The 22,396-nt window shown below is 37.5% G+C and overlaps 1 protein-coding gene across 10 annotated transcripts in view; it reads right to left on the bottom strand.

The window, feature by feature from the left end:
* Nucleotides 1-2,584: 2,584 nt before the first annotated feature.
* Nucleotides 2,585-22,396, bottom strand: part of msi2b (musashi RNA-binding protein 2b) — a 220,870-nt gene continuing 201,058 nt past the window's right edge. For 3 of the 10 annotated variants that reach the window (XM_026316661.1, XM_026316677.1, XM_026316696.1), the window contains 3 exons: nt 19,537-19,734; nt 15,251-15,405; nt 2,585-4,510 (listed from right to left, as the gene is read on the bottom strand). In XM_026316661.1, coding sequence (XP_026172446.1) covers nt 4,442-4,510; nt 15,251-15,405; nt 19,537-19,734 — 422 coding nt within the window. In that variant the 3' untranslated portion in view covers nt 2,585-4,441. Of the gene's footprint in view, nt 4,511-9,956; nt 10,034-15,250; nt 15,406-19,536; nt 19,735-22,396 lie in introns of all 10 variants that reach the window. The other 7 variants (XM_026316705.1, XM_026316724.1, XM_026316742.1 and 4 more) reach the window with 3 other exon arrangements.

Here is a 22,396-nt window from a genome sequence, read left to right as displayed (position 1 = left end):
TGTCTAGCTCTAAATGTAGAGCACGGCACTAACCTGTGTGGACTAGTAATAATGCCTGTCTTGTAAATTATATTCATATGAAACTGCAGTGGCAATGTGCAAAAGCATTCTGATGTTCATACCAAGGCAAGAAAGATAACGAGGCAAACACTATACCAAACACACAGACACCTCTAGCACCAGTTTGGGCTTTTGGTTTTACACCTTTTTGTGTCACATAAAAATTTGTATGTGACATGAGCAAGACTAGCAGTTTCAAGCATGATGCTGAATTCAGCTTTGATTTGTGCTTCTATTCAGTTCTGCTCATCAGTTCTCTAATCAAACCAGTCTATAGACATCATCGTCCCAACAAACATACCCAGTATCTACATATATACAGTATATTTGCATTCATGTCCTCAGCTGCAGTAAAGGGGACATGTTATTCCAGAGTAAAGGAACAAGTTGGGCATTGTTATCACAGAGCAAGAAAGTAGGTGGATGTGTCAATATTGACAACAAGATGTGGAACTTTAATTCACAAAACCACAATGTTTAACTTATCAAGTTGTATTTGTGCCTGAAGCACTGAAGGGCAGTTACATTAGCTTCTATCATTAACTGTGAAGGACCAAGACCACAGACAAGAATCATTCTGCCATGCACAGATATAATGGGGATAGAGATATTGGGATAGGCGAGTAGTTGTTTTGCTAATGCTGGAGTAGAAAAACGAGAGTACTGAGGACACATATGGCGAGCCGTTTTCAAGTTAAAAACATGGACAGGATTCACATTAAAGATATCTGTAATGTATTTATGACTAGTCAAAACTAAGTTAGGATATCTGCAATGGCATTTTGACTATTTGAAATTCTAATTACAGATATCTGCAACTACATTTTGACTATTTGAAATTCTAATTACAGATATCTGCAACTACATTTTGACTAGTAAGAACTAGTACCGATATCTTAAATAACAAATTGTTCTCATCATCAATACATTGCAGATATCTGTAATGTGAATTCTGTTGGTCAAATAAATGCTAAAACGGTGCAACGTCAGTGACTTCATTTCGGATATCCAAAATAGTATTGTGACTAGTCAAAATGTAATTGTAGATATCTTCAATTGTCATTCTTACTAGTCAGAATGAATCCTGAATGTGACTAGTCACACTGCAAATTTGACTAGTCAAAATGTAATTTTAGAAATCTGAAATGCAATTTTGGATATTCAAATGAAATCTATTTGATGTGAAAACGGCTTGCCATAGACACATAAAGAGCATTTACTGCCTGCCTCTGTCATTTGGTAAAACCACAAAGCCATAACTTGATACATTAACAGAATTAGTGTGAAACATTAATGGCAGACGTGGAAGAGCGCTCATAAAATGCTTCTCCACATGTCTATCCATATGTTCATACATTGCAAAAATAGCTATGGTGATCTGAATAGAAAGACTATTCAGATCACTATAAATATTTTTGCAATGCTTCAAGTCCAAGAAAGATAGTTTCTGAAGTTGTGTCGTATTTCACTCAAAATGAGCTGAGTAGTGTGCTGATCAGCAGGCAACCGGATAACAAGCTTTTGTGGTTGTCTGTCTAACTCGGATTAAAGTAGGAGCTGTTTCCATGATTCAAAAGTAAATAACAGGTCATTTAGGATGTAGATGAGTTTAAACTGAAATGTACATTTACCAAAGTTAACAAGTAAAAAAAGCTATATTTAAAAATAGTAGTATCATGGGAAACTGGAATATTTCAAGAGTACAAATATTACAACACAGATTAATGATATTTATAATAGTCACTATTGTTATTAATATTATTATCATTAATCTTTTATAACTATATAAAAATATCGTATCTGTTTCATCAGTGTAAGAAAAACCCTTCTGCTCTTTAACCCCTGTCAAATCATAATAAATCAAAGTCTTTTGCATATCTAGCATTAGCATTTAAGGTAGTATGGCACACCCCCTTTTTTATAACATTCAAGGGTGGGGATCCAATTAATCTTTGTTTACAAGAACATCTTACAGCAAGTCTTCCTTCAAATGTTTTCAATGAGAGCTTTGGTTCACTGAAACCACATGAGAGCAGCACAGAACAGAACGTTGACAGAAAAATAAAAATACAAGGGAAACCAAGGTAAGCGGTTTTTTCCCAGATGAAAAAAAAAAAATCATTAAGGTCTATCCTTACTGGTCCTACATAATCTAATGAGTACAAGCTATAAGTGTCTACTGTAATTACAGAACATCTATTACTAGTTACTATAGGACAAAAATAGTGAGAGGAGAGAAGAAGGAGAGTGATATTTTTAAAGGTTAAGAAATCTGTGTATAGACCACTACACTGGTATCAAAGACAACACTCCTATATAACATCATTGGATTTTCTTTTGTATATATATATTACTGAAATACATTAATGACCAACTAAGTGTTATTGTAGTGGATGGGAGGGAATGGAGAGAGAACTGGATGGATGTACAGTACATTATATTATTAGTTAGTTTTATAGATATTAACAACCACAAAAATATTGATACAAATCCATCTTAGAAATGTAAATCATACAAGGGAACATACATGTTTCTCTTTTTAATTAACGACATACACTTTTTTTTTTTTTTTTTTTTTTGGATTATTTGATTATTACTTAAAGTCTCCATTTTAGAAACAGTCCAGCATTCAGCTCCCTGTGGGTTGTAAAAGTAAGATGTAAAATATCTGTTTCAGCACAGAGGGGAACAAAACAGCATATGCATTTATGAATTCATAAAGCATTTCAAACATTAAAGAAAGCTTGATTCTTTAGTTATAGCAAATTTCTATATACATTAAATTATAGATAACATTCCTATTTTGCTTTTATTTTGTGATGCTTGTATGAAATTTGTGTTTATGTATGGCAGATTAACCAGTGTTATGCAGGCTAGTTGGCAAATGTCAAAACTTAAAAACAGTAAAACAAATGTCCTGACATTTTCAAGTTAGACTGACCAAAACTGGATAATAAATAAAAACCCTTTACGTCACTAAGTTCACTTTGTAAAGCCAACTAATGTGCAAATTAAATCTGCTCTTAGCCTTACCTTGAATCACAGTGCAACAACAACTTTGTTAGCCAGTCATATTTTTGAAGCTTTTTCAAATAAGTTCTCTGGTCATCATAACAAAACACACAGGACTGAGGTAATAAGCAACACTAATCTGCTACACTTCCTCCTCATTTAAAGGAAACACAAGTTGCTAAATATATATCAGACTTAAAATATTGCCTTTTATGTGACACCAGACATGTAGAAACAATTATATTGTATCAAACAAACATCATCTCTGTGAAATATGAGGACACAAATGAGTTTTGCGGTATTCCCAAAACTATCAAGTGTGCTTTGGATTGATTTCTTTTCATGCTACTGATCTCCAGAGTCACTGTCATACAGAAGAATAAGTGGGCATCCTGTCTGCTGTGTGTCACTGAGTGCAGATGCACAGATGTTTGCGTCGTCTTTTTTCTAACTGTGCACGCAATAGCTATCATGTAGACAAAAATGCTGGTTTTAAATTAGCCAGAGTTGGAAAGCGAAGAGCATTTACAGATCTGTCATGGGATTATCATTTCCTCAGGCATTGTGCAATGGATGGGACTCTCTTGGGACAGTCAACATCCTCCCATCCAGCATAGTGTGGCCTTCTCATCTGATCAAATATCACATAACAAAAATATGCCTGTCTCTCTCTACACCACTATATGCAATGACTGGAACACAACTTACAGTTATATACTACTTTTTTTTTTTTTTTAATTTGAAGTAGTATTAAAAGGACAATTATATATTTTTTCTCCAGACAACAAAACATTTATAAAACAGGACTGTGAAAATACTGTAGTCCTCTTATTGCCAAAAATAGGTTATGTTTTGTGACCACAATGCTAGAACCAAAGCTACTAAATGTTATTAGTGTGTCTTGTGTTTTTTTTTTCTTTCCTTTTTTTTTTTTTTGATGAACCAATCCTGTCTCCACTGAGTCTCACTGGTTCATGTAAGATATCTCTGTATGTGCAAATTGACAATCGTTCAATCACTCAAATATATAAAAAAGTATCCACAGTGTCTCAGCTGACACACACACACACACACACACACACAGACACACACACACACAGAAAGATATACATAAAATAATTTGAACTAAATATGTAAAAAGAATTTTTCATTCTTCATTTATAATCCAAGAAAAAAAGTCATAATCCGAGATAATTCATTTAAATAAAAAAACAATCAGAAGTAAAATCGAAACCAGCAAAACCTTACACAAGGATACCAGACAACAGTACAGTCAGAGGGATCTTAACAGCAGGTCAGGCTTTATAGTACAGCAGACTGTCTCCTTTTTTTCTGGGATGAGTTTTGACTTTTCTTTTCAAGCTGTCCTTCATCTGGTGCCACCTCTGCTCTGGCTCACTGCGTGGATGCTGTAGTGGTTAGGGCTGGATGGCATCACCTGCACACAGAAGCAGTTTAGAAACTCCGGCCTGACATCCCCTGGCCTCCTGAAACATTCTTCTGGCAGCACAGACACACAGCCGAAAGTCAGTCAGCAACAACAACAGCATTTTTCTTTCCTGACAGAACATTTACAGGCTGTTTTTGTAGTGTGTCTGACTTAATACAAAACAACACTGGGTATCTGCAGGTTCCAAAGCTCCTCACTGGGCTTAGTTTAAGACCAAATGATGTCAGATTTTTTTTTAATGTGCAAAAAACCCCCAAAACAAACAAAAAAAAACTACTGTTAGTTCAAGCTACAACTAAACAATGATATTATATAAAGAATACACATGAAAACATGCAACTTAAAGATTCCATCCATCCATCGTCTATATCCGCTCTTTCCTAATTATAGGGTCACAGGGTAACTTAAAGATTGTTCAAAATATTTTCTTTAGCAGACAGTGAAATTTGGGCCAATCTAACATAATATAACAGTTTTCTCAGTAACAAACTACTACAATAAAACTCATATGGAGTTCATTACAGACTATACTTAGAGTATGTAATAGTAATTAAACATAAGTTGTTCTGTGCAGGATTTGAAGATTTGCAATTCCTCTTCCATCAAATAAACCTCTAGAATGGAATAATCATGTCTCTAAACAAACAAACAAAAAACAATCAAAAACACATGTCATCCTGTTTGATGGCAAAGTGTCTTTTGAAAATAAACACACAATATAAAAAAAACTGACAGTATTTTTTCTTTTTTAAATTTTGTGATATATGCTTGGTACATGATGAAAATGTTTCAAAATTTACTTCAGTATTTTATAGACCCACAGATACCCTGTCATGTCCTTCCAGGTGTGTGACACTGAACAGACTTTGAGAGACATTAAGACAGGGATTCAATCTGCTGGCAAACTATTTCATGCAATGATATCTGATAAATAACTGTCCACTAAACATATAAATTCCATTCAATTCCACTTTTACTGTAACCCAAAGCATTATTATCACAGATGTTTTTTTTTCAACATTGGAATGTGGATTTATGGTTGGCATCTATCTATTTTTGAATGTACACAGATCAATAATGAAACAGGAACTTGTCTTCATGCTTGAAAGCAAAATGTGACATTAACATCACAAAGCTACATAGGAGTTGCAAATGTATGATCCATGCCTGGAGACAAAGGCCAGCAAGCTTTGGTATGATGCATGCAAAGACACTCATGCTGTGACTGCCAGAGAGTGTTCTGGTGTTCATATGAAGGTTTAGTGAGCAACACACACTGCAGACAAACATTGCTGTGATGTGCTGCTTTCTCCTGTGACTTCCTGTCTTTCCATACCACACCATGGCTCCTTGTACTGCTGCCTGACTTTAAAAAGCTTTTCAGCGTGGGTTAGTATGTACAGTGGGTACGGAAAGTATTCAGACCCCTTTAAATTTTTCACTCTTTGTGTCATTGCAGCCATTTGCCAAAATCAAAAAAGTTCATTTTATTTCTCATTAATGTACACTCAGCACCCCATCTTGACAGAAAAAAACAGAAATGTAGAAATTTTTGCAAATTTATTAAAAAAGAAAAACTTAAATATCACATGGTCATAAGTATTCAGACCCTGTGCTCAGTATTGAGTACAAGCACCCTTTTGAGCTAGTACAGCCATGAGTCTTCTTGGGAATGATGCAACAAGTTTTTCACACCTGGATTTGGGGATCCTCTGCCATTCTTCCTTGCAGATCCTCTCCAGTTCTGTCAGGTTGGATGGTGAACGTTGGTGGACAGCCATTTTCAGGTCTCTCCAGAGATGCTCAATTGGGTTTAGGTCAGGGCTCTGGCTGGGCCAGTCAAGAACGGTCACAGAGTTGTTCCGAAGCCACTCCTTTGTTATTTTAGCTGTGTGCTTAGGGTCATTGTCCTGTTCAAAGGTGAACCTTCGGCCCAGTCTGAGGTCCTGAGCACTCTAGAAGAGGTTTTCTTCCAGGATATCTCTGTACTTGGCCGCATTCATCTTTCCTTCAATTGCAACCAGTCATCCTGTCCCTGCAGCTGAAAAACACCCCCACAACATGATGCTCCCACCACCATGTTTCACTGTAGGGATTGTATTGGACAGGTGATGAGCAGTGCCTGGTTTTCTCCACACATACCGCTTAGAATTAACGCCAAAACGTTCAATCTTGGTCTCATCAGACCAGAGAATCTTATTTCTCATAGTCTGGGAGTCCTTCATGTGTTTTTTGGCAAACTCTGTGCAGGCTTTCATGTGTCTTGCACTGAGGAGAGGCTTCCATCGGGCCCCTCTGCCATAAAGTCCCGACTGGTGGAGGGCTGCAGTGATAGCTGACTTTGTGGAACTTTCTCCCATCTCCCTACTGCATCTCTGGAGCTCAGCCACAGTGATCTTTGGGTTCTTCCTTACCTCTCACCAAGGCTCTTCTCCCACGATTGCTCAGTTTGGCTGGACGGCCAGGTCTAGGAAGAGTTCTGGTCGTCCCAAACTTTTTCCATTGAGGATTATGGAGGCCACTGTGCTCTTAGGAACCTTGAGTGCTGCAGAAATTCTTTTGTAACCTTGGCCAGATCTGTGCCTTGCCACAATTCTGTCTCTGAGCTCCTTGGGCAGTTCTTTCGACCTCATGATTCTCATTTGCTCTGACATGAGCTGTAAGGTCTTCTATAGACAGGTGTGTGCCTTTCCTAATCAAGTCCAATCAGTTTAATTAAACACAGCTGGACTCCAATGAAGGAGCAGAACCATCTCAAGGAGGATCAGAAGAAATGGACAGCATGTGAGTTAAATATGAGTGTCACTGCAAAGGGTCTGAATACTTATGACCATGTGATATTTCAGTTTTTCTTTTTTAATAAATTTGCAAGAATTTCTACATTTCTGTTTTTTTCTGTCAAGATGGGGTGCTGAGTGTACATTAATGAGAAATAAAATGAACTTTTTTGATTTTGGCAAATGGCTGCAATGACACAAAGAGTGAAAAATTTAAAGGGGTCTGAATACTTTCCGTACCCACTGTATATTGAAATGGTGAGGTCTACCAGAGTGACATGCTTTGGCAGAATATTAGCAGGGGTGAGTCTATATAGATTATAGAGATTAAAGTTTACAATTAAGGTTGTTGAAAGTACAAGTGAACTGATACTGCTCTAAAGGTTTGACCCTTTGCAAGATTTGACAAAGACATGAAACTATGTGATTATATTTACCACAACATTTTACAATTGGAAAATTTATGCCGGAAATATTTTTCCCATCAGCTGGTAAACAGCAAAAAAATGAACAATAATAGAGAGCATAGATATGAACTCCTAATGCTCAAGCACACAATAACAACAATAATTTAGACAACAGTGTGCATCCATCTTTCTGTTTCAGCACGTGTCCACATGCACAAGTCCACCTGAAATTTGTTTCCCCATTTCCCCCAAGTTTAACAACCTGACTGGCCTGCAAAAAACTCTAAACATAAGCCCCACCATTCATCCTTTAGTCAAGCCGTACCATCCAGTCAGTTGGATGGATCTCACTCGTGCTCTCATGGGTGAATAGGAGCACATTTCTGCAGCTAGTTTCTAACATCTGGTGAAAAGACTGAAACCAGCAGAGTGGAAGCTGTTATAGCAGCACATTAATTCCCATGGTGCTGGAATGACATACTAAGCTGTCATGTGTAGTTTTAGTGTTTGGATATCCACATGCTTTATTTGGATGTCCAAATACTTCTGTGTAGCAGTGTAGTACAATTAGTATAACACTACAAGCGACATGCTAAAAAGTATTGAGCCTGGTGTGTGTGTTTATGTTGGATGTGCACCACAGTGAGTTGTCAGATGACTGAACAGATTATGCAGTGACAAATGGTGAGCCAGGGTCAACATTTTTTGCCCTCTGTGGCTAAGCTGACACTGTATGTGTCCATGGCTGTATGAACATTGTGGTACGATTAGAAGGAGTCGCAATTTTTTATTTCTTTTTTTTTTTCAAGCCATCAGTGATCATCAGTTGGCTCTGGGAAGTGGAACTAGTGCAAAAGAAACAAAGAAATTTGTTCTCTCTCCCGGAGCTGCGAGAAAAGCATGACAAAATTTTTTTCTCGCAGCCCTGGTTTGGGAGTTCTTGCAGCTTGTTCTTGACACATCATCTAGGCAGAACTTTTTTCTTGTGTGGTGTCCGACAACTATTGTGTGATTGGTCAGAAATTCGAAGTGGGCGTAGTTAAAGCAGAAAGTGGAAATATTACCATTCTCGCTTTTTTCAATGAAATGTCCTGAGAAGTAACTTTGTTCTTGTTCTCAAAAACGAACAAGTTTCTCTGTTCTCGTGGAGTATGTAGGCTTTATCGACATTCAGTGTTTTCTAAAATCTCCAGTTTCAGATAAAGTTCCATTAACAGTTGAACCAGAGCCACCTGAGCCTCCCAGACTGCAGCAGCTAACACAATGTGAAGACACAGTCACACAAACAACCAGAGCAGTCCTGGATCAGCCCGACACTGATGGCTTGATGGTTTGCAACATACAACTATTGTAATGTCCCCTCCATGATGGCAAATGTCAGACTGCCTATGATGTGATGATATTGATATCTGAATGTTTTTATTTAAAATCTTGTAGGTTGAATTTACAATTCAAGAACAGATTGTTTTTCTTTCTGCATCGGATAAAACCAATTTCAAATCAATCAAAATCAGCTTGAATTTTCAAACACGTGCACTGGCCAAAGCAATCTGCTCAGACTCAACAACTGCAGTGCAATGAGAATTTATGAGTAGTGTGTATAAGACAAGAAGGCATTTCCTATAGTAATCTTGTCTCAGATCAAGTATATTTGGACCTAATGTTGATGATTTCATATCTTAAACAAAAAGTTAAAATTTAGGAGCAAATGTAACTTCATGTTCATCATAATATGTTAATATTTTATGTGTGGACCTCAAGTAAAAATAATAGGTTTCAAGATCTATTTTTAGTTATTTGACAGCTATATACAGAAGAGTAGCCATTTCAAGACTGAATATATAAAAGGAAATGGAGAAAACAGAGGAATTCCAAACTACAGTAACTGGATAAATGGACACAAATGGATAAATGGACTAAATTCTAGTAACACATTTTAAAAGTATGCATGCATATATGAGTCAGTGGTTAATATTGCAGTTACATTGAAAGACAGATGGCTCAGGGTGATTGGAAGAACCATTTACAATGGACACCAAATTACTGACAACTTTTCAAAGGGCTTGGCATTTTTGTGTACAGCTACAGTGCAAACCCTGTGAATAGCTGTGTCATCTTGAGGGTCAGTGTTCACAGTACATATTATATAGGAGCAGGAAGGACAGGGAAAATAAGATGTGCAAGGGATGTAAGAACAATACACAGTTTTATGGGTAGACAGAGTTGTGATATAAAAATAGTATATAATACCTTAAACGAGATGGCAACCAGTCACGTGTTAGCTTTCAATGGTATCCATTTGTAAATGCTGTCGCAATCAACGGACCCTAAAATGTATAATTAGTAACTGTGTCAGTACGCATTTCTTGGAAAAAGGCAAAGAGTAGCAGACTGCAGGTGAGTGCAGTTATTCATTGGATGTGATGCCAGCATGAATGGAAATACATCTTTCTTACTTTTGTGGGAAGGACAATATGTACAGTTTGCTAACAAAATTTAGATTCTGAAAAAACAGAACTGTAACAACTATGACACACAATCTGAGCCATATGGATTTTGCCATGAACATGTAATTTGTGGTATCTTTGGTTATGTAAACTAAAACAAAATATGTTGATAAATTTGATCTAAATTGAAATAAAACATTGTTTAATTATGTCAAAAAAATGTCAAATTAATACTATACTGTGCCCATCTAAACTCTTGTATCATAACATTTAAGACTGAGACCATGACCATGATGTTTTTTCCCTTAGCATTACGTGTAACACTGGTGTATAAGGAGAAAGCTTCGCAAAAGAAAGCAGCAAAATTTTGCCAGAATTGAGTAACTAATAAAGGAAAATTACATCCTGAGTGTTAATTGGCTCCAGTGTCCAAGATACAGCTTCAGGAAGAAATTGCATCAACATAATTCATAATTAGGAAGAAGGTGTGCGACTATGCTCCATAACCTTTCTGCAAAATGTGATATAGCATTGAGAATGGTGTCACACCAATCATTATGCATTTATCTTTTTATTGATACCAATAACATAACTTTCCATTAATTTATTAGTTTTTCATGTAACATTTTCATGCTGTTTTTCAGTAAAAACTGACTAAATTGTGGGTGGTCCCATTGCTGTGTAGCTTCCCAGACTATTAAGATACAACCTCAAAATTCAACAGTTTTAAAGCTTATGAAATATAATGTGAGTAATATCAGATAATTACAGAATGCAAGCTCTAACATCAGATTAAACGACAAGGTTCCATCTGTATTCGGTATCTAAACTGCGCTTTTTGGCTTGCACACAGCCAGGACATAGATTACTGCTGATACGTCAAAAAGACATTATCTGGCCAAGACAAATTTACTCTACAGAGCAGAAATTGTTTTGGTAGAACTGGTAGCTTAGAGATAATCAGCACTTTTTGACGAGTACTTATTCTTACATTTGGGCTTTTGGCACAAAAAAAACAATGGAAACATTTATTTGGTTCTAAAGTAACTGTGTATTATCTTGTATTATTCATCACACGTTTAGAAGCTTCCATATGGTAAAACAACTGTTGTTGTGTTGTAACTGTCTGAGAATTTGAACCTAGAAAGCAAAGTGGATAACCACACCCACACTCAGACCAGTTATTCACGAAAATAAACACCAAAAACCTTGACATTTGAAAATAAAAGGCCAATATATTACAGTTAGGTAATAATCTTTAGTATCAGATTTAATTTCATTCATTCCATTTTCCATTGTCCTACTGTACTTTGTTGAGAAGTTACGAGGCATCGTGATCATCAGTCACCCCCAAACCTTGCAGGCAAATATACTCACCTGTGTATAGATAATTATAAATCATTTTCATGAAATATCTTGAAAACTTTAGCCAACCAGCCTTTTCATCACCTGTTTTCTAACTAATCTAATCAAAATACGGAAGAATTAGCACATTTTATCTCATAAAACTAAATGCCGTACATAAGGTTGTCTTATGTAGGTGAGCTATTTTAAAATGCATGTTTTCATGTTTGTTGTACATAGTGTATATGTTTCCACTTGTATGACTTTCATTTACATAAGGTCATGATCTTTAAAATTGATTTGATTTTCACACAGATCTTTTAGAAACACAGATAAATGTGTAAAAGACAGAGACTAGAGATTAATGGCTTTTTGTAGGTTCTATCATTTTCTTTCTTTCTTCCTTTGATACAGAGTTTAGATCTACTTGAGATACCTATCACATTCATGCTAACACATATTAATTAAACACTCAAACATTACTGGACAAGCAGACAGTAATTCTGCACAGGTGTACAGAAGTGTGTTGCATTCACCAAAGGGAAAAAAACAGAAATGTTTATAAATAAATAAATACATATATATATATATATATATATATATATATGTGTGTGTGTGTGTGTGTGTGCTTTCCATATATCAATATATCATAACTTTCACCTTGCGAAGTCCTAATGTGAGATTCAGTCTCTTAAAGGATAAGTCTGGTGATTTTATGATTTTCTTGTGTGACACAGAGCTCCACTAGAAATCATCAAAAACAAAGCAATGAGCTGCACAGTTGCATTGGGTCACATGTTCTTTCATTACCACAAATACACATACTGTAGTTTAATTGGACATAGCCTCATGTACACTGTCCTGTTCACTAGAGCACTAAATCATGGGCTAATGCACTGCTGAAAATAATCCCCAACAAATGTGTCATTTCCTCCTGCTTTGAATAGAAACTACAGTGACCAGCTGTTTTAGAAAATTACAGAGCATCTTCTTCTTCTTCCTCTTCTTTTTTTTAACATTTTTAGTAGGAACAAAGTTTTAAAAGACAGCAGAGATTTTGGCAATAAAAATATAAGATAACACCAGCCTTAGCTTTTGAGAAAATAATCCATCATTTGTCTATCCATTCATCCTGCACACTGCATTATACACCCTGAACAGGTTTTACTGTCACAGAGTTGTAATGTAGATATTCTGTGTCCAAATTCAGGGGCTGGATCTTCTGAAAAATGTGACCTATGCTGGTGGAGCATCTGAAAGCTCAACTGTGCCTCTCGTTCACACCACAAAGACCAACACCATTGAAGCACCTGTGCATTCCTTGACAACTTGTTAAATCAAAAATGTCACACTTTACTCTACATATTGTAATGTATGTTGTAAAGAACCTGCAAGTTTGCATCAATTTAATGGAAAACCTATCCATGCAACTTTCATTTATCTATGATGCTGTGCCATTAGCAACATTTCAAGGCTGCTAAAAACAATTGCTTTATTCCAGGCTTTAATTATTTACTAATTGCAGCTGCTTTTCATTAGTCAAGCTGCAGCTCGTCAGTGATGAACACCTGCACACAAATATGATTATGATGTGGTACACAATAATTCCCAGCTTCATAGGTTTATCACAGCTCCACAGTTGCATAACTGACCAGTGCACAATAGGTTACAACATACTGAGGTCTGCAAAGGACACATTCTGAAAAGAAGTATGTTTTTCTCAAATGTACATAAAGCCTTTGAAAATTGACAGACCTTGTTATGATGTGTTATAAATACAAAATCAGGCTACAATATAATTTAGCAAGTTGTCACACAGAGATGCATTCACTGACACCTGTACACTTTTTAGAGTTGCCAGCCCACCTGACCTGTGGTATATCAGCACATTCTCATCAGATGCTGATGTTATTAGACAAAGTATGAGTATTTGATGCCAAAGGTACCCTTTAGAATAATTGTGGGATGCCAAAGTGTACTACACAAAAGGTACCTTTTAGTGTCTGTATAACATGACACAAAAGGTACTTCACAAAGCATCAGTATTTCATGTGAGAATGAAAATGGGCTGGGTATACTGTATGTATATGGCAGCAAACCAGGGTTTTCAAATAAGAATGTGAAAACACTAGATTTTCATTTCAGGGTGACAGTCCGCTGATCACCAGGTTATCTGTGCAGTCATAATAATTTGAGAGTGGTGGTACAGTAGTTGTTTCAATTCAATCAGCCAGCTGCCTGGTTAGGTGATCCGGGACCTCAAAATTGGTCATGTTTGTGGTTAGCTCTGTGATACTCTGATGACCTGTTCAGGGTTTACCTTACCTCTAACCAAATATATTGTGAGACAGTCACCAGCAATATTATGCAACTTAAGTGGACATACATAATGTGCCGATGAATAAGTGGGTAAATGGAAGAGAAAATGGATGTGTTTCTTTGTTGAATGCGGTGCACTTCAGTGGATATGTAATGCATGAAAACAATTGATATCAGGTCACCATTGTCAGCCTGTGTAACTGGATACAGTCAAAATAAGCCATGCACTACCACATTTACCAAAAAATCTGCAGTATCATTCAGACTTTAATTCTGCAAAGGTATGCAATATTGATTATGTTAGAAACAGTACAGGGAAACATTCAGACAAATTATAGGTGGAACATGATTTCTAAGCTGGATTGTTCAGTGTCATGCAAACAATTTACTAGGGGGTAAAGTATCAAAATATGCTGCTGCAATATACTGCATAAACTGTGACCAAACAGGTCTTCTTTATAGTCATGACAAATATATGACACATTTCTTTCTATAGGATTCTCAGCAGACTGTGTTTTAATGAATTAAATGGCTCTTGAGTCATAACAAATAGCTACTCTGAAGTCCTACAGACAGTTTTTTCAAACCTCGGTGTGCTGGGGAATTCAAACTTACATTACACATGGTACTGACAGTGTGTCTGCGCTGAAAAGCAGATGGTCAAACACAAAAGGCCTTGTTCTGGTCAGTAACTGTTAAATTACTTGGGCAGAAAATCAAAGAAGCTAATACAGAATGGATATACTGAGGTTTTGGTTTTCCCTAGCTTTCATCTGCCTACGCAGCTCTATCAAGAAGTTCATATTGGTTGATGGCATCAGCTGGGAAAGCATCAAAGGCCATGAAGAAAGATTTTCATAACAGTAGTTTGCAAAAGGATTCTTCCAGTTCTTTTTAACTGTTATCATGCCCTGCAGTGACGACCTAGGAATCCTGAGTAGAGAGATTAGAACTGAAAATACTGATGTTCAATGGTGCACACAGAGATGCTTGTTAAGAGAAGAACGGGCAATTTCTGGCCTGGAACTGCTGGACATATAAACAGATGGGGGAAATGGGGCTAAATGTGAAGGGAGTACGCAAACTAACATGGCCCTTCAGCTTTTTCATCAACTAAAGACATTTTATGGTGAGGTGTCAGTGGAGTACTGGAAGATAAGCATGAATTTTAAAGCAGCAGTGAAAGTGATTGCATAAAGTATGACAAATTTACTGATTCAAGAGGTGGACAATCAAAATGCTCTATAGTTAACCTTGCTATTTTCTATCTCACATTCTTTTTTGTAATCAATGGAAAAAATAGAAGAACAAGAGGGTGAGAAATGAGTTTTAGATATCAAAATTTAGTGGAGAGATGGAATGAATTGGATGATGATGATGCTGCTGCTGCTGATGATGATGCAAATGACAGTGACAAAAAACAGATATACTTACTGCAATGCTGTGGCTAAAGCCAGAGCCTGGCTGAGGGCTGGTGGCACTGATGTAGTTGCCCACACCAGAGTCCTGACTGGCAGTGCCATAAAGGTCAGCTACAGGCCCAGGACTGTTGGCACCAGGAAAGGCTCCAGGCCGGGTTGGGTTGGTTCCTGTTGAGGACAATCAGGAGACACATTAACCAAAGAAACTATAACACTGGCACTCAGAGATGAAGCCTGACCGTGACCTGTTACACACAGAGACAGGAAATTTATTTCATGCAATCTTCATGGTAATGATTGCGTTGGTAATGATTTGGAAAGATCGTATGATATGAGTTCTTTTTATGAACAAAATTAAATGCAGTTTGACACTGACCGAAGGGCATAATGTGTTAAAAGGGTGCAGGGTGACATTTCAGTTCACCAATGAGCCTTATTTAATCTGAAACTTAGTACATAAAAGGATAATTACTGTGGTTTTTACCAAATACTTTCATAGTCAACTATTTTTCATTAGTCATTTATGGTCATTGGCAATATTCACCTCCAATGCACAAGGAGGTGAGACAAAGAAATCTGGTTCTTTTGCTCTATACAAGATGTAGTATAAATACAACCCCCCAAATGTAAAAAAAAAAGAAAAGTTATAAAAACTCTTCTTGTCATTCACCACTCATTGGTGCTCTGTGCCTTGCAATGTGCAGAACCCTCAGATATGACTGCCAGACAGTTTATAAATGCCTGGCAGATATTGCACAAGGGAACTGGGCACAACACCCCTCATCTAATCAACACCTGTCACTAGTATAGCCTCTACACTTCACCACACCCACATCCCCTTCCCCTCTATAACTTCCCCTGCTCCTTCTCCAGCCTCTTTTAAATATATGATGGTGATTATCTTCTCCAAAGTGCCTGGGGCATTGGATCTAGCCTGCTGCCTGACAAGCAGGAAATTACACAGGGTGTCCTGGGTAATGTGTGCTAAAAGATTGCAGGGGTGAGCTATTCCATGGGCTCTTCACCAAGAGGGGAGTAATACTGAAGGGGAGATGAACTGCAGACCACCATTCATATTGAGTTTCTTGGCTCAAGCCATTTTTAGAGGAGTAAAGTATATAGAATATACATTACAGGTTAGGAAAAGAGATAACATACAGTCGTCCTTTGGCAATGGTTGACATATGAAAGAAAGTGAATGCAATGCTGTGAGTTCTCTGTAACAGAAATATTAAAGTCCTCTCACAAGTGACTGTGTGTAAACCACAGCCATATAAAATTTTTTTTCAACCTCTGGCTGAACAGAAATAACAGGGATAACTGAAGATAAATGGCAAATTTCTATATTGGTTGAGATACCTGTGCTGTGCTTTGTTTGAATAAAAAACATGAAAGACCAATGGGTTAAAAGTAGGAAGCAGTATTGCGAGCTGCAAGATTACCTTCTGTCATGAGAGCCCAGTGTAAATCCATACCATAACCATTCTATATGTATCTATGTACATGCATGATGTATAGAGTACTGTGTTAAAAGTTTTAGGCACTGAAAATACACAGGGGAAGCTTTTAATATAAATTATATAAATAGTTCTTCATTCCAATTAACTTCAAAGGAAGTGCAGCAAAGGGAACAAAACCTAAATCTAATCAGTATTTGCAGCTTGTGTCACTTTCCTCATCCTACAATACTATAAAACAGAACAGTATATTAAGTTCAGATCATGTTTCTGGTTCTAATCCCAATCAAAGTATTGGGCTTTTGCAAATAAACAGTCAGTTTGTTCCTGAATGGAGTATCGTCCTTCACAAGTAATGTCTGGCAGAGTGCAGACACTATCTGCAGAGAGCACATAAATCTAACATCAGCAAAATTACATTTTGGCTTGTCATCAAAATATGATGCATAATTTCCAATGGCAAGTTCTTTGTCGTCATGGTAACAATAATATGCTGCTTACAACCATCACCAATTTATTAGGTTTAGTGAAAAACGTACTTGTTAGATTTAGCTACAAATACTACTGTAAGACCTCACTCCTGGTCACGGTGTTGCCATAAATAATATATACCTATGCAGATTTATTAAAGTATTTCTGGCTTGGCACACTGATATGTATCTGCAAGCTCACACAGTGAAATCTCTAATTAGTACTTTTTTTGTCCATTCATCCATCAGCTATTTTACTTATTCTGCAGAGGGTCATGGAAGGCTGGAACCAATCCCAGCTGACACTGAGTGAGAAGCAGGGTATACCCTGGACAGATCACACCAGTCTACCACAGTGCAGTTACATAAATATAAAAATGCTCAAACTAATATTCACACCTACTGATAATTTAGAGTCACCAGTGATCCTAACCTCCATGTGTTTGGACTGTGGAATGATGCTCGAGTACGCTGAGAAAACCCACACAGACACAGAGAGAACATGTAAGCTCCACATAGAAAGGCCCCGGATTGCTGGCAGGTTCAAACCCAAAACCCTCTTAGTGGGAGATGATGGTACTAACCACTGCACCACTGTGCTGCCCATAATATATTCAATTCAATTGAACAAACCTAAAACCCACACCACTTCAAAAACTACTTACTTTTCTCCCTCTGACTGCATTTAGTGACCCACCCATTAATAAACAGGAATATAAAGTCAGGTTGGGCCACCTAGCTTACATGCTACTTAGTTAATGGAAGGTTTATTACTTTTGAGAGTTAATGCTCTCAGTAGAGCTTTTTAAAACCCAAAACTGAAATATAAAACACTCAAAACCACAGAAGGATTTAACATCTACTCTCAGACAAAGGCCAGGCAAATGGAGATTACATATTCATACTATACTCAACTCCTTGTATGGCCACACCTGAGTGTGCATGCTTGATCTGATCTTGAAAGCTAAGTAGGGTTGTGCCTGGTCAGAACTTGGATGGGATACCACCTTGAAAGACCAGTGGGTTGCATCAGGAAGGGGATCTGGCATAAAATGTACCAAATCAAACAAAAAAAAAAAACAAAGCTATTCTTTTCATTGTATTTTACTCTAAAACAAATCTCATTAAAATGTTGGTTCGTTTGGTTATATTCAGCAGTGTATGTAGTGATATTAAAAAAAAAACACATTTGCAAATGTGCATCTGACAAAACAAATAGTTAAATTATGAAACAATAAAAAAATTGTAAAATTCTGGCAATTTGATTATCCACATGCTTAACAATAGTACACAAAGTTAAATTGGAGCTACAAACAATAAAACATGCAGTGACACACTACAGCATTAATATATAATATGTGTACAGAACAGTATGTTCAATTAGATTTCATCTACTACTAGAGTGATTATAGACCTGTTTCAAAATGCACTCAAATGCATCAGCGTATAACAAAAATAACCAACATCAAGCCAACTCCTCACTGACTGTCAGTGTCAAAAAACCTGATAAAGATGTCACCATAATGGTAGGATTAATTGAAGAGTTGATGTATTGTATTACATTGAATTTATCAGTGTGAGCCCCATATAATATTGAAACTCACTATAGTTTCTGACTTCTTTCATTATACTTTTAGCTTTACTAGACATGGACCCTAATAGCTACTAGGTGTGGCTCACCTTGCAGGTCTTCACTACTGGTTCTTCACATTTAGCCATTTTTCCTAAACAAGATATGCATGATACAGAGGATGCACCAGTGTAGTTTCTCACAGTCAGTATGAGCACAACCAGTAGCTGTTTCACAGTGTGACTACTGGACAAGGTCTTCTCAGTATATGCAAAAAGCGGCACACTCACTGTTCATTACACATTTTTTTTTATCTGGGATGTAGTAGTGAGTGTATATCACAAAACACAACCCGAGCCCCTAGACTCAAGGCAAAGATATCAATCTCCAATGGTAAGTGTTTGCTGCAGATTTCACACTCTGCCTCTTTTCCTTTGGTGCTGGGAATATTAACACATATGGTAACTCAAAAACCACAAGATACTCTGAAAGATCTGTTTTTACCTAAAGAAGGAATCATTTACCCATTTAATAGCCATTCCAGGTACAGCTCAGAAACCCCAAATATACAGTCGTTCCAATATTCAAATCTGTGAGAACAAGAGCTAATGACCAAAGAGCAGAAATTTTTCAAAGGCAATGCTATAAAACATGCACTGCATTCTAGGCAAATTTCCCATTCTCTCAAGCTTTATTATAGCCCACCACATTCCTTCAGTCTCTTTCTCAAGCTGTTGATAAGTTGTGTTGTGTGTGGGTCTACATGCATGTGTGGGAGGAGCAGAGACATGGAAATACACACCTGGGCTCTTAAAAGGGTCCGGGCTGTGCAGGTGGTGCTGGAGAGATGTGGGAGAGTTGCAGGCCGAGCTGGCATGCTCACTGGGCAGGATTTGAGCAGCCGCCTGGGCCCCCAGTGAGCCATAGTCAGCCAGGGAGTAGGGCGTTCCTCCCCGTAGGTCACCGCTGGCCATGGAATACAACCCATAATCAGGGAACCCTGGGAGACAGGGAAGGGTAAGGGAGGAGTGGGATGAGGATCAGGAGGAGGGGGGAAGGGGGAAGGGGAAGGGAGGGTTGGGACTCCATCATTGACTTATAATGACCTTAACTATTTCTTGAAATATTGGACTGGATCTTCTAGCCTCTGTGGTGATGTACTTGATGCCAACACCTGCCATCCAATCAGTCTAAAATTATTAACAACAACAACAACAAAAAAAGATTATCACACTAGCTGATAACTACTTTTTGTGATGTATCCAAAACATCATTCAGACAAAAAACTAGAAAAACATTCAGGACCAAACACTGCAACTTTAAAAATCCATTTAGCAGCACTAAGGACTGAGGGCATAGATCCATCTGAACAACACCCTGCAACTGAGCTCACTGTAACTGTCTAGGGATGCTATCCTCAGTGGTGAGATTTTGTTTATTTCTTCTGCTAAAAAGACTTGAATAGATGAGTTCCATAGATGGTCCTGTCTGAGTCTGCGACTCAAACAGAAGGTGCAGGTCTAGAGCTTGGTGGCCCATCTCTGTGTTCATTGTCTCGGTGTTCAGCCTTCAGGCAGGCAAAACCCTCTACCAGGTGTCACTGGTGGGTGCCACTGGTGGGTGCCACTGGTGGGTGTCACTGGTGGCAGCATGAGTGGTGAGCTGAAACAAAGTCAGACTCACACTGCTGAATGAGACAGCAATGCCAGGAACATGTTCATCAAGTCCTCTGACAAAATAAACTCTAAATTAACAAGGTTCATGACAATAGCTGTACTGTATGAGCTCAGAAAACTTCACAGAGAAGTTGATTTGCAACATGACACATCAGCTGCCATAATCCCCAGTATTACAGCAGGGAATATTTCCATGACAAAAGCAGTTTTTCATCTCAGATTATGGGATATTGAAGGTAGCATAGTTAGGACATTTAAAACACAACACTGAGCACATTAATATTACATATTAAATAGTTAAATGGCTGGCAGAGACTAAGATTTATGTTAGTTTTCTAACAAATTTCTTTTAGAAATATTTTGTCACTGTGTGGAAAAACCCACTATGAGACAGTGCTGATGAGATGTGAAAGAGGCTGCTAAAATGAACATACTGTCTCAAGCTGCTAGTTGAAAATCGCTGATCTGACATCAAATCCATGCACAATAATTACTGCAGACGAGGCACAAAATAATACATGAAAGCAGCCTATGAGGCAATGCAAAAAAATCCCACCATGTTCTAATCAATCATGTATAGATTTTACTAACCACAGATGAAAACACTGACAATAGCAGAGCTTAGATTTACATATGGTAACCAATGACAGGACGCTAGAATGTAATTAGTTTTTGAATGTCTTTTATCATCCACTGCAGCATTAAAAATGAAGCCTGACCTAAACCTAGCCAAAGTGGGGATTCGCACAACGGTATTTGGTGAAACAACTTACAACTTATTGTATAAGGTCAAGGGTCAAGGGTTATAAGGGTTATTTTTTCAAACTTAACTACAGGAACAAGAGGATGCTCTACTTCCCTGCCTTCATATCACCACCAGTTCAGTATATTTTTCTTTGATTGTTGATGCAAAGTAATTAAATTGGAATAAACTATTATCACATGGTTTTTACTTCCATTTGTTAAAAGTACACTATGGACCATTGTAGAACTAATTGATGCTGCTGATCTGCTGCTGGTCCACTGTAAAACATAAAAGCAGCCACACAGCTGATGTACCTGTGAAAGATTGTGTGTAAGCTGAGTGCCACCCACACACAGTCTACTGTGACACATGCTTTGATTCAGCACAAATACACTGCAATTTTGCTAAAGGTGCACCATTATTGTGGCAGGGTGTGACAATTTTTACCAATGCATCATAGTATCATCCAAGAACCAACTGCAAGAAAGAAGAATCATTAATTAATTAACAAGGCAGGTCAAATTAGCCCACTTTTAACCCTGTGCATAATATGATACACTGCAACAGCCACAGACCAGAAGACCTTTTACCAAAACAAAATAAGGAAATAATGATTAAGAATGATCAATAATTTAGGTCTGACTGTACTCATAAATCAATAAGAACAAGCCAGGGATTTCTCATTAATTTTAGATGTGAGGCTGACAAGTTTGTAAGATAAGAAATAAGTTGTTGAAACGGGCTTATATTCACACAGTTTCTACTCATGCATTGTGTCTCACACTTCTAAAATGTTTGCTTTGCTAAAAAAAATGCTCTGGGCCTGCTGTACTCTTAATGCTGCTCCACACTGCCACACCATGAATGAAGAGAGGAGTCGGTGGAATGAAAAGAGAGCAGACTGGAAGATGATTAGTGAGGATGAAATGATTATAGAAACACTGTGGACAGTCTTTGCGCTGACGTGAGAAACTAGAGGTGCAGGCTACTGTCCTTTAATTCAGGACAGAAGACTGAAAGTGTTTCTGGATTCCTGGGGAATTCCTCTTACTAGAGAAGACAGGGGACCACAGGCACCATGGCTTCAACGGTGGCTCCAATATTAGTCCAAAAATAAGCAGGCAAAAACAAGGCAAAAATAGATCAAAAAAGATCAAAAACTCAGGTGAAGGTACCAAAGAGGATGAGGCTAAATCAGGGTCCAATTCTGACAAAATACAGAGAAAAACCATAGATGCAGG

This window comes from Mastacembelus armatus, chromosome 13, assembly GCF_900324485.2.
Source record: "Mastacembelus armatus chromosome 13, fMasArm1.2, whole genome shotgun sequence".
NCBI lineage: Eukaryota > Metazoa > Chordata > Actinopteri > Synbranchiformes > Mastacembelidae > Mastacembelus > Mastacembelus armatus.
Note: the sequence above shows the minus strand (reverse complement) of the source record. Positions and strands in the feature narration are given on the sequence as shown.